Source organism: Anopheles aquasalis, chromosome 3, assembly GCF_943734665.1.
Source record: "Anopheles aquasalis chromosome 3, idAnoAquaMG_Q_19, whole genome shotgun sequence".
NCBI classification, from domain to species: Eukaryota; Metazoa; Arthropoda; class Insecta; order Diptera; family Culicidae; genus Anopheles; species Anopheles aquasalis.
This window is the reverse complement of record NC_064878.1, coordinates 49,086,049-49,096,048: the sequence shown is the minus strand read 5'-3', so window position 1 is coordinate 49,096,048 and position 10,000 is coordinate 49,086,049. Positions and strand designations below refer to the sequence as shown.

Here is a 10,000-nt window from a genome sequence, read left to right as displayed (position 1 = left end):
AATGGGATGTTTGCAAATACGATTGAATGATAACGCGCGTGGAGAACCCATGTGTCAACATTATCACCCGTGACTACTCCTGGCACTGCTATGAGGATGAATAATGTAAGAAATCACAGCGCTGCATTATCAAAATACCAAAAAGATCGGGCATTTATGTTTTGAAAATGGCCTGATGTCGTTTACAGCCGACAATGTTAAATATTTGCTCCATTACATTCGTTATTCAGGTTGCATCAGTAGTACTCCACTTATTTCCTCAACAACCATTGGTTTCCATGCACTGAGTTCAATATTTTCGAAATAGTAAGGTCCTGCCACAAATCTAATCTAAAAGCAGAAATGAAACATCAAATTTCCCACAGTTGTTGTTTATCAGAAATTATTCAGACTTTCCGGGTGCCCAACTGCTATACAATGTAGATGGTTGTTGTTTAGCAGAAATTATTCAGACTTTCCGGGTGCCCAACTGCTATACAATCATCATCGCAACTCAACAAGTTGCTGAATATTCGGATCGTGCGCCACGTCCCTAAGCGCAGCATGATGCTTGCGGTAATTTTAGGCACCAGCAAGAGCACACACAAAAAATTAAGAAATGCACGTCAACCATCGCTCAACTCTGCCGGCTTTACACAATCTGCTCATGACGGCGCTGTGTACATAAGAGCAAGATCTGCGGAAACCAACTGCGTCATACATGCGGCGCAAAAACACGTGCTTCCGATTGTACCGGTTTTGTGGTTCTCATTCGCCCACTGACATAACGAACGCACGCTAGCAGCGAACGCGCTTCCGTTTCCACAGCAACAGAAGGTAAAAAGTGCAATAAACATTAAAATGCTGCTGGGTCTAGGTTGCCAATGGTGCCTGCGCAAATTGGGGCTTAAAACGCGCAAACTTAATAACTCTATACGAAGCGCTGCTGGCTGATCGTCGTCATCATCATGACCGTGGCTGCTTCTCGTTGCGCGCCTGTCGAGTTCGAGAAGCGGAGTGAACCTTGGCAAACCGACCCTCCACACCACACAACAACCGTAGGAGGTCAGGTCTTCTATGTTGCGGAATCTTCGTTCGACCATGCGTCGCGGCATGTTCCATCTTTCTGTGCCATATTTCATAATTGCGCTCAATTGGCGGTCTTGTGAAAAGAACACGGTGGCAATTTGCATCCCTGCCACCGACGGTTGGGCGATTTTTGGAGGAAAATAAAACGAAAAAGAGAGACATCGAAAATCCTTCTATGAGTCTTGATTAGAAGGCGCGTCGATTGGTTGTAAAAAAAAAAAGAAAAATACAGAGTACATTGGCATTCCACAGGTTCGCTAAACAGCGGGCTTGCGGAATGGAACGAAAAGCTTCATCTTCATTTCTTTGGTCCGTTGATATAGTGCAGCGGCGACATGAATCCCGCTGTTCCCGGCGCGAGCATAAAGTCGCGCCGCAGCAAGGGAAGCAACAAATCAACGAACGAATTGAAACGCATTCGAAATGCGCCTTCGCTTATAAATATGCTGAGCGAGACAGTTTTCGATTTTTTTTTCAGCTCGAAATAACTTGACACCCCGGATTGGTATTTCCATGACGTAGGCACTTCGTAAACCTCTAACTCCGATAAGAGCGGGAGGCCAGGGGTCTAAATAAAAAGGAAAACATGAAAACTAAGAACAAAAACAAATCTTCTTTGCACTTCCCTCACAGAATGTGCTGATCGTACAGTGCATGCACGGGGAATACGAGGATGGGAGAGTAGCAAGAACAAGTATAGGCAGTAAACAAAACTTGACCAAGCAAAACCATACGAAGAGGATGGAAACGACTCCTTACGATCCTATCGGTACTCGCGAGACGGATTTTTTAGAACATTATCTGTGAATGTTCTTGCAGGGGCCGTTGATGGATCGCGGCTATTACGATGCACCACGGCCACGAGTATTTACCTTTCAGGTATCAGCAGCACCGATGCACTCTGGCGCCCATTAGTGAGCTCGTGCGGCATTGTCCATGACCTTCGTGTGAGCCCCAATCAACCCGGAGGCCATACGATTAGGGACCGCGTGGTAGGAAGACGAAACGATGGAGCAATGATCAGTAAAAAAAAAAGCCTACTACGTTCGACCAAGTGTCAATACTCTGCAGCAATTAGTGATTACCCCAAAAGAGCATTCTAGGATGCCTTGGACGGTGGTGTGTGGTTGCATGACCGCTAGCCCAGGTTAACGATAAGAGAAACTTTCTTTTTACGGAGATACGTTCCGTTCGGTTGAATCATTACGGTTGACTGCGGCCGCGGCCACTGTCATTGATCAATCATGCTGCCTCGCTTGACGTACTCACTGCAAGACCAACATAAAGGAGGGGGCGCGATGGAGAGTGGCACTCGACGATGTACTATCGACGATAGTCAAAAGTCACGTCATGATAACGGGGCAGGACTAGTGCTGGCGATTAGAGTGCGAGACCTCCTTCGCTACCTGTTGGTCTAAGATATCGTGTTCGGTGCCGTGTGGCCGTGTGTTTGTATTTTGCAAACCGGCAGACCACTACTCCTAGTCCCTAAGCCAAGCAACATCATAGCAGAGGGAAAAATGATAACGGGCGACACATTCACGCTTGCTACATTGTTATCACACTCGCTCCAACGGACCGGCATTCTGATGACGTGCAGATTGCGGCATAATAACTGCCTTCTAGCCAATAATCTATCACGCCGCTGATCTTGTGCGCGATCTTTGCGCTCGTCTAGGCGCCTCTCTCGCGTGGCGATGAAGATGTTACGCAAGGCGCTATGTTTTGAATGGCCACAGAGGCCGCAACAGCCGCCTTGGAGCGTTGGAAAAATGGGGTAAACAACGCTGGTAAAAATCATAGTTCACGTTGGTGCTCTGGAAATCTGCGTCGTACGCTCTTGGATCCGGTGAATTGACAGCAACAAAAATGGCATTCGATGGCCAATGCCCGTGGCGACAAATCACGAACATAAAAAAAATCCAAGGATCTAGGACACTTTCGCTTTTCGGTTATAGGGGTAAGGGGTTATAGAGCAAATGGATTCGCCGACGGAGCCTGCGCGGCTGGGTAATGGAGAGAAACTCACAGACTCGGATTTACTATCGGGGTTCATGGCTGACCGCGCGCGTTTGTGAACGGTGTCTACACACAAGGTGGCACGATCTGGTTGTGCCAAACACCCCAGAAAGCTCCCCTCCCTTCCAAACCACTCGAGAGAGAGATGGAGGCCTCCGAGCGATTGACTGGAATGTGTCAAAAGTGGCTGCAGAAATCGTGGTGCGTGAACGACCCGGCCCCGGCCACTTGTTGTGCCCCTTTGCACCCTCTCTTTCATCGTGCAGACCGGCACTCGGAGACGATCTCCAAGCCGTACCGAGCGGTTTTGGTCACGTACGCCACCAGCGGCACCGTCGTCGGCGTACACATTTCGCATCGATTCGCTTCACTTGGCTGGCTGGCCGCGGGCTCGGCGGTGGAGCGAGAAGCAAATTGCTCAAAACAAATATCGTGCCCCGTTCGCACACTCGCCGTCGCCGCCGTCGGCTGCTGCGATTGAATTTGCAATGCCAGCAGTAGGAAGTGGAAGTCGGTTGGTTCGTGGGGGCAGGCCGGTTCGTGGCAGTGGAACCGCGGGGGGTTGAAATGTGTTTTGCTGCATCGCGCTGAGACCGCGGGTTGCAGGCGGGTTCATCCATATATCGATGCCGGTGACCTCTGAAACGAACCCGCGAATCAATCAAATCGATGGCTACTTGGATATGGGATTGTTTTTTTTTTTATTGTCTCAACGTCTTCGCAGGCCTACTCTGCACCAATTGTTGTAGTACTGTTGAGTCGCACAAAAACGTCTCCCCTCTCGTCTGGAACGCATTACGGAAGCGTTGCAACCGGTGATCGGTGAACTCCGGTGCTAACGGATCGGAATGGGGAAGGGGTCAACAACAAATCGTACAGCGCATTCTATGCGGAAGCCGGCCATTCTCACGATCTGGAGTGGCAGGCCGGAAACATCGTGATCTGTGTCTGGGGATGCAAGGTTGCCGCCAGCCAACCCAACCTGTAACATCCGTTCCGTTACAGGTGCCCGTAGCGATTGTCGGATTGTCCAAAACAGGAAGTTCAATGTCCAAACGGGTGGAAGATGAAAGTAAAATCCCTTCACGTGAGCATAAAAGCGGAGCGGACAGGCAAACCCGTTACGATGGGTACCTTTTGCAGTGCAGCCACAACAAAAGCAACAACCTAGAGAAGACTAGAAGTTCAAGAACCGGCTTAACGGTGAACAGTGCCGCAGTCGTTACCTTAACGATCTTGACCTTCAAAAGTGGTTCGGCATCCAATCATTGCGCACTGAATTGTGTCTGAGCAAGTTACCGAACCGAGCGAGCGAGCCGTGCCTACCGATTCCCGCTCTCCGAGTGGTTACTGATAAGAAGAAGCGAACGTCACCCCGGAGACCAGGAGCCGACTAAATAACCGACGCAATTTTGTCACGTTGGCGCTCATCTGGCACAAGAGCTGCAAAAGCGCGTGCGATAAGATCTCTGCGCATAGCTCAGGGAAGGCGATACTCATGGGACCCGCAATGGCCGAAAAAGGAACGAAACGATAGCAAGTGTGAGTAGTTCTGGTTTTTGGGAGCTTCGTTGCAAAATCAACAACAGCTGTACAGCACCAGCAACATGCCCAACCAGAACAACGTCACATGATCGGGAATTCGCTGGAAATACCGGACAAACCTGCGGCGTCAGGTCAGCCACACAGCGCCACCGTGAACAATTGCAATGTTAATGGTGGAATTAACAGGGGCTCATCCGACGTCCCGACAGGGATCCGGGGTTTTCCCCTTTTACGCAGTGCCGCGCTAATGGTTGACCCTTTTGAGGGTCAACCATGTAGAACCAACCATTTCAAAACAGCCATCAGTCAACGAACGAACCCAGGACATGCAAGCAAACAGCAGCCCATCATCTAGACGGGTGTATGGCAGCCGGAATCAATATGCGCACCGATGGAAGGATGGTGTCGATCAAACCATAAACTAAACCAGATTAGGGATTAGAGGACACCTCGAACGGTAAACCATCCGGGTTACTGCGACTCAACCGAGGATCTCGACGCTTGTGAAGTTCGCGAGCATAATTTTGCATCAATCGCGAGCCAATTGTAGCATTGAATATGATGATCTGGCCTCTTCACTTTAGTGAGGCTCGCCTGCTCAATCATCGTCAGCCGGACACATCGTGTGGAATATCAATTAAGGCCATTTTACGGGTCACATATCGTTTGCCAAAGCGATGACTGTGACGGCGCCTTCTCTGGCCATCACACGGTGGTATGCTTTGCCAGCATATCGGGGACGATCAGTCAGCGCGCGATTGGTTTCGATTCGATCGATTCGATTCGGTAACGGCCATGATCGACAATCACAGACACACATGCGACAGCGTTGTTCGCCAATTTCTATCCAAGCAATCTTTGAGCACAAGAGAGGGAAGGAAACAATGGTTCGAGGCCAGCCAAGATCCATCGCTGAAACAACGGTGGTTAATAATCTCTGCAACCGCAAACCAAAGAGGAAAAAATGGGGATAGCACAGTACAAACAAACACTGTCCATTTGGGGGCGACGGTTTTGACTCGTTCGCCGGCCAAATATGATGATCTTTCGCCTTTCGCCCAAAAGACATTATCGTCACCGTGGAATAGTATCTCAGAAGCAATAGGCTGCTGGCACGGGGCGGATTACACAATGGTTCGTAACCAACCGAATCGCGACGAGTTTTGCAGCAACCATAGCAACACACGTGAAGGACGTCTTGCAGGATGCAGGTGCGGCCACCTGAGCACTAGGTTTACCTTCTCTCTTTGCTCTAATGAACGGCGCTGATGAGCGAATCCTTAAATATGTTTGCCATTAAATAACAACAGAGCATGCTCTTGCCGCCGCTATTCTTAGGTTTTCACACGTCGGGTTGCTATTGGTCACGAGCGCCTCCACCGCCACCACGCTTCTCGTGACGATAAATACGTACGTACGTACCCCCGCCGCCACCGCCGTTCCCTTTTGACTTCCACATCATCGCTCGGCACCGCACGGCGGGGATAGATATCTGAAATTTTCTCGCTCGCTTACCCCACTCAGCGGTGACATAACCGAAGTTGCAGAACAGCACGGCGAGACATCCTAATGTGATGGCTGCGCTGATAGGGTTAATTCGTCTCATTCTAGGTGCAGCAGTAGGGTGTCTTATCCAGGGCGAGGTTCGGCGGCTGCTGTTCAAATTCAAGGTGCACGCCACGAATCCGGATCGCGCACCACGTTTCACCGGTGCTGTTGTTGTTGTTGCTGCTGCGCGAAAGTGCTGGACGGATTCGCTGCAGAAGATGGAAACGGGGCCGGATCTTCTGGAACTCCGTTTAAGGTAGGGGCCGCGTAAGTTAAGATGTGCCGAACGGGGGACGTGGGGAGCTATGATAGTAACGCACTACACATCACTCGATTTTTCGCGGCGGGTGCGGCACCCTCGACGGCATTCAGTGTTCGATTGAGGAAAAAAACACGCGAGCACATGGATGCCACCTTCTGACAAAATCACGTAGGCCTTGCGCCGCAAAAAATGCACTAGAGCGACAGAGAGAGGCTCGGTCTGTGTGAGCGAGTACACTGGATGTTCGGTAAACAAAGCAGTGTTGCCAGCATCGCGAAGAAAAAGAACACGTGCGGAAGAAGAAGACGATGACAGCGCGCCCAGCCGTTCAAAGATCGGTTTCGGAGGAGTTTTTGGAAAACCGCGCGTTATCATCAAACTGATTACGGAATGTCCTACGCGTATCTACACCATATCGTTAAGGTAAGTGTAATGTGCACAGGAACACTCGACGGAGCATAGTTTAAATGAAGAGTTTTTGTTGGACGAAAACAGGACACGAAGCGCCGCATTGAAAACGAAAGCAGACGTCTTCCTCCTGCCGAAGACTCCAGTGAAGACGAATACCGGCTCCAGCTGAAACATCTCCGATGCAAGGAAAGGGTATGCCGGCTGAGACCGCTTTTAACAACGATTCTCATACGATTGTTTCTTGCAGAATATAGTCAAAGAAACGTTCTTGAAGCAAGAATGGAACATCGGCAGTGCTCACGTCCTTGCGATGTTGCAAGACGCTGGAATATTAACGGCCAGCGAATTCATCCTGAGGTACGTAACCGGCTTCGTTCTCAGTAGCTCCGGGCTCTTTTTCTATCTCATGCTTCTTTTAGCTTGGCGTGCCCGGACTTAACCCAACAAATCATGAACGATCTCCTGGAAACGGAGTACTCGCTTCTGGCACATCTAGTCAAATTTGCCTTCAAAGGTAAATCAACATCGATGCTGCATAAATAACACACTAATGCTGAGTTCCATTGCAGACAATCATCTTTCGGTCACCCTTACGAAAGTGCTGGAGGAATGCTTTAGCGGGTTGCTGAACGATTTGAAAGACAATCCCAACATAATTCCATGCAACTATCTCGCAGAGCTTAAAGCGTACCTGCCATCCGAGGAGCTGGCCCTGGTTCGTAACGAACATTTGCAGCTGCTCTTGATGGACCCGGACCAATCCGGTTCGTTGGACGAAGCGATACGTGAACAGGACCGTTGGCGTACTGAACTGGAAGAGATCAAAGACACCGTTCTCGGCAGTATGCTTCGAGAAGTTTTACCAAACGGTACCTGCTTATTGGCATTGTTAAAAAAGATGCTGGATAGCTGCGGAATTATTTCGCTCAAGTATGCCCTTCATCTAATGAGATCACTTTCGAAACGAGTTGGAGATGATAATGACAACATAAGAGCTATGAAGGAGTGGATGAAAACATTATTCACTGAAACGGTCGCTACGGGGCTGAAGAGCAAATTACAGCTAATGTTGGTATTAGCGCGTGAAATTTGTTCCGCAAACCAACACGTGCTCGGGTCTTATTCCGTGTGGTACAAGCAAACGATTGGAGAGATGAAATACGGTGGCATGAAAAAGGATCAGTTCCTAAGGATGCTAGAAATGTTGACGGAGATATTGCCAAGTGAAACAAATTTAGAGGTGCTAAAGGTCCATTCTACGATCGGTATTTCGGCACCGATACGATGCAACGAGTATGTTCTCAATTACAAACAACTATGCCGTGCCAGAATAGCAGAATTACACACACTCTACACTCAAGTCGATGCTAATGGTAGCATCATTATTGATGATTGAATGAGTTGTTAGTGGCAAATAATGTTCAGTTTATTTGATTATATCAGCACATACAGCAGTATGAGATTCATATAGGCACTGCATTTCAACCCCTCATCATGTGGAAAAGACTCTGTCTAAAGCACAATGCTAAACAACCGATTAAATCCCGCATTTCCCAGCAACAGTCCATACATACTTGTATGCAATCCTCCTTCGTTTCACGTGGTTCTTCCTCCCACGCATCGGATTTCTTCCTTGCGTCGCAAATAGTTACACCGTCACAGGTGCATATCTGCTTGCTACACTCCAATACACCTGCAGACCGAGCGATGATGCCACAGCTAAGACGCCGTTGGCTGTTCTGGGGATCAGCTATCACCACCGATCGGCCTATTAAATCCGCCAATTCCAGTTGCTCGTAGACGAAACGTATCGCCGCTTTTCCGTTTGAATCGGAGTTCACTTCTACGGAATTATAGACATCTCCAACCGAAGCGCAGCCCTTGGAAATATCACCACATTCGTGCACGTTCAGCAGATACTTTCGGTTGTTTGCTAAGCCTTCAATGATACCATCAACCACGACACCGCGTCCGGTGGCAGAGCTAGCTGTAGGGATTGAACAGAAACGAACCACACCTCGAACATCCGTCTGCCCGTTATCATGATCTACCATCGCTACCGCAGATTGACCTGTAACTGAAGAATACGTATAATCTCGGAGAGAATCGATTTCCACGTTTGCTGCAATATCTACCTCCAAACCCGGTAAGTAACGTTCGACGGCCTGTAGCTTCAATCCGTCTCTGGATATCATTCCATGGGACGCTCGTTTCGAGCAACACACTACCTTTGATTTCATCAATTTCGATTTTGCCCACCTCTGCCAATTTGTTCCTAATCGCAACCGCAAAATCGTCTCCGGGATCTTGAACCGCAAATACCATCTGGCGGTAGAATCAGAGCCGAACAATTTGTAGTTCGAACACAACAAACGAAAGGACCCTCTCTTCCGTGTACCTGTACGCATCCTTGATCGCTCATGTTTACCGATTAAAAGCTATTTCCTTTAAAATGTTAATAAATAATGGTTTATTAATAATTGAAACTAAAAATAAATGCTCCGATGAGATTCTCGCGAACACGAACTGACAATAATTAATGGCTAGCAGGGTTGCCAAGACAATTTGGGCGCGTCGGATTTTACCTGCGCAAGTAATCCAAAAATCCTTTTTATTAATTTACTGGAATCTCAGTTAGTTTCGCCTATTTTATTTCATTATATGACCGCATACACCTTTATCAGTAATAATATAGGAATCCTATTCCCCGTTTTAAGGAACTCTTCCAAACAATTCACACCATATCCCGCATGTTCCAACAAAAATGCTTCAACCATTTACAAAACAGATTGGCTCTTTTCGCGTTGTCGTTCCTCTGAAGCAATAGATTTGTTTCTTTCATCCCAAATAGTTACTCCGTCACAGGCGCATATCTTTTTGTAGTTTTCGAATATACCTGCCGACCGAGCGATGATGCCACAGCTAAGACGCCGCTGGTCATTCTGCGATTCCGCTATCACCACCGACCGGCCTATCAAATCCGCTACCTCCAGTCGCTCGTTGACGAATCGTATCGCCGCTTTTCCGTTTGAATCAGAGCTCACTTCTACGGAATCATACACATCTCCAACCGAAGCACAGCCCTCGGAAATGTCGCCACACTCGTGCACGTTCAGCAAATATTTTTCTTCTTTCGCTAGCCCATCA

General features: G+C 48.5%; 4 protein-coding genes across 4 annotated transcripts in view; 1 reads left to right on the top strand and 3 right to left on the bottom strand.

The window, feature by feature from the left end:
• The window catches only part of LOC126574299 (protein cueball), an 11,139-nt gene extending 4,579 nt beyond the window's left edge, over positions 1-6,560 (bottom strand). The window contains exon 1 of the mRNA XM_050234423.1: positions 6,148-6,560. Within this exon, the coding sequence (XP_050090380.1) occupies positions 6,148-6,238 (91 nt within the window). The 5' untranslated portion in view covers positions 6,239-6,560. The remainder of the gene's footprint in view (positions 1-6,147) is intronic.
• Positions 6,561-6,729: 169 nt separating this feature from the next.
• On the top strand, positions 6,730-8,418 carry LOC126574301 (uncharacterized). Its single transcript, XM_050234424.1, has 5 exons — positions 6,730-6,865; positions 6,938-7,045; positions 7,101-7,210; positions 7,273-7,367; positions 7,423-8,418. The coding sequence occupies exons 1-5, from the start codon at positions 6,833-6,835 to the stop codon at positions 8,247-8,249; spliced, it is 1,173 nt and encodes a 390-aa protein (XP_050090381.1). The 5' UTR covers positions 6,730-6,832; the 3' UTR covers positions 8,250-8,418.
• Positions 8,335-9,196, bottom strand: LOC126574302 (copper chaperone for superoxide dismutase-like). The gene is made up of 2 exons (XM_050234425.1): positions 8,989-9,196; positions 8,335-8,924 (listed from the first exon to the last, which is right to left on the bottom strand). The coding sequence occupies exons 1-2, from the start codon at positions 9,176-9,178 to the stop codon at positions 8,335-8,337; spliced, it is 780 nt and encodes a 259-aa protein (XP_050090382.1). The 5' UTR covers positions 9,179-9,196.
• Positions 9,197-9,476: 280 nt separating this feature from the next.
• Positions 9,477-10,000, bottom strand: part of LOC126574298 (copper chaperone for superoxide dismutase-like) — a 1,098-nt gene continuing 574 nt past the window's right edge. The window contains exon 3 of the mRNA XM_050234422.1: positions 9,477-10,000. This exon is cut by the window's right edge and continues 115 nt beyond it. Within this exon, the coding sequence (XP_050090379.1) occupies positions 9,631-10,000 (370 nt within the window). The 3' untranslated portion in view covers positions 9,477-9,630.

Excerpts from the sequence above, each read along its gene's own strand:
- LOC126574301 (XM_050234424.1), top strand. The coding sequence starts at position 6,833 with ATGTCCTACGCGTATCTACACCATATCGTTAAG. Across the intron at positions 7,046-7,100 it reads ATCTCCGATGCAAGGAAAGG|AATATAGTCAAAGAAACGTT; the intron begins GTATGCCGGCTG and ends TGTTTCTTGCAG. Across the intron at positions 7,368-7,422 it reads AGTCAAATTTGCCTTCAAAG|ACAATCATCTTTCGGTCACC; the intron begins GTAAATCAACAT and ends GTTCCATTGCAG.
- LOC126574302 (XM_050234425.1), bottom strand. The coding sequence starts at position 9,178 with ATGGTATTTGCGGTTCAAGATCCCGGAGACGATTTTGCGGTTGCGATT. Across the intron at positions 8,925-8,988 it reads GTTACTTACCGGGTTTGGAG|GTCAATCTGCGGTAGCGATG; the intron begins GTAGATATTGCA and ends CTTCAGTTACAG.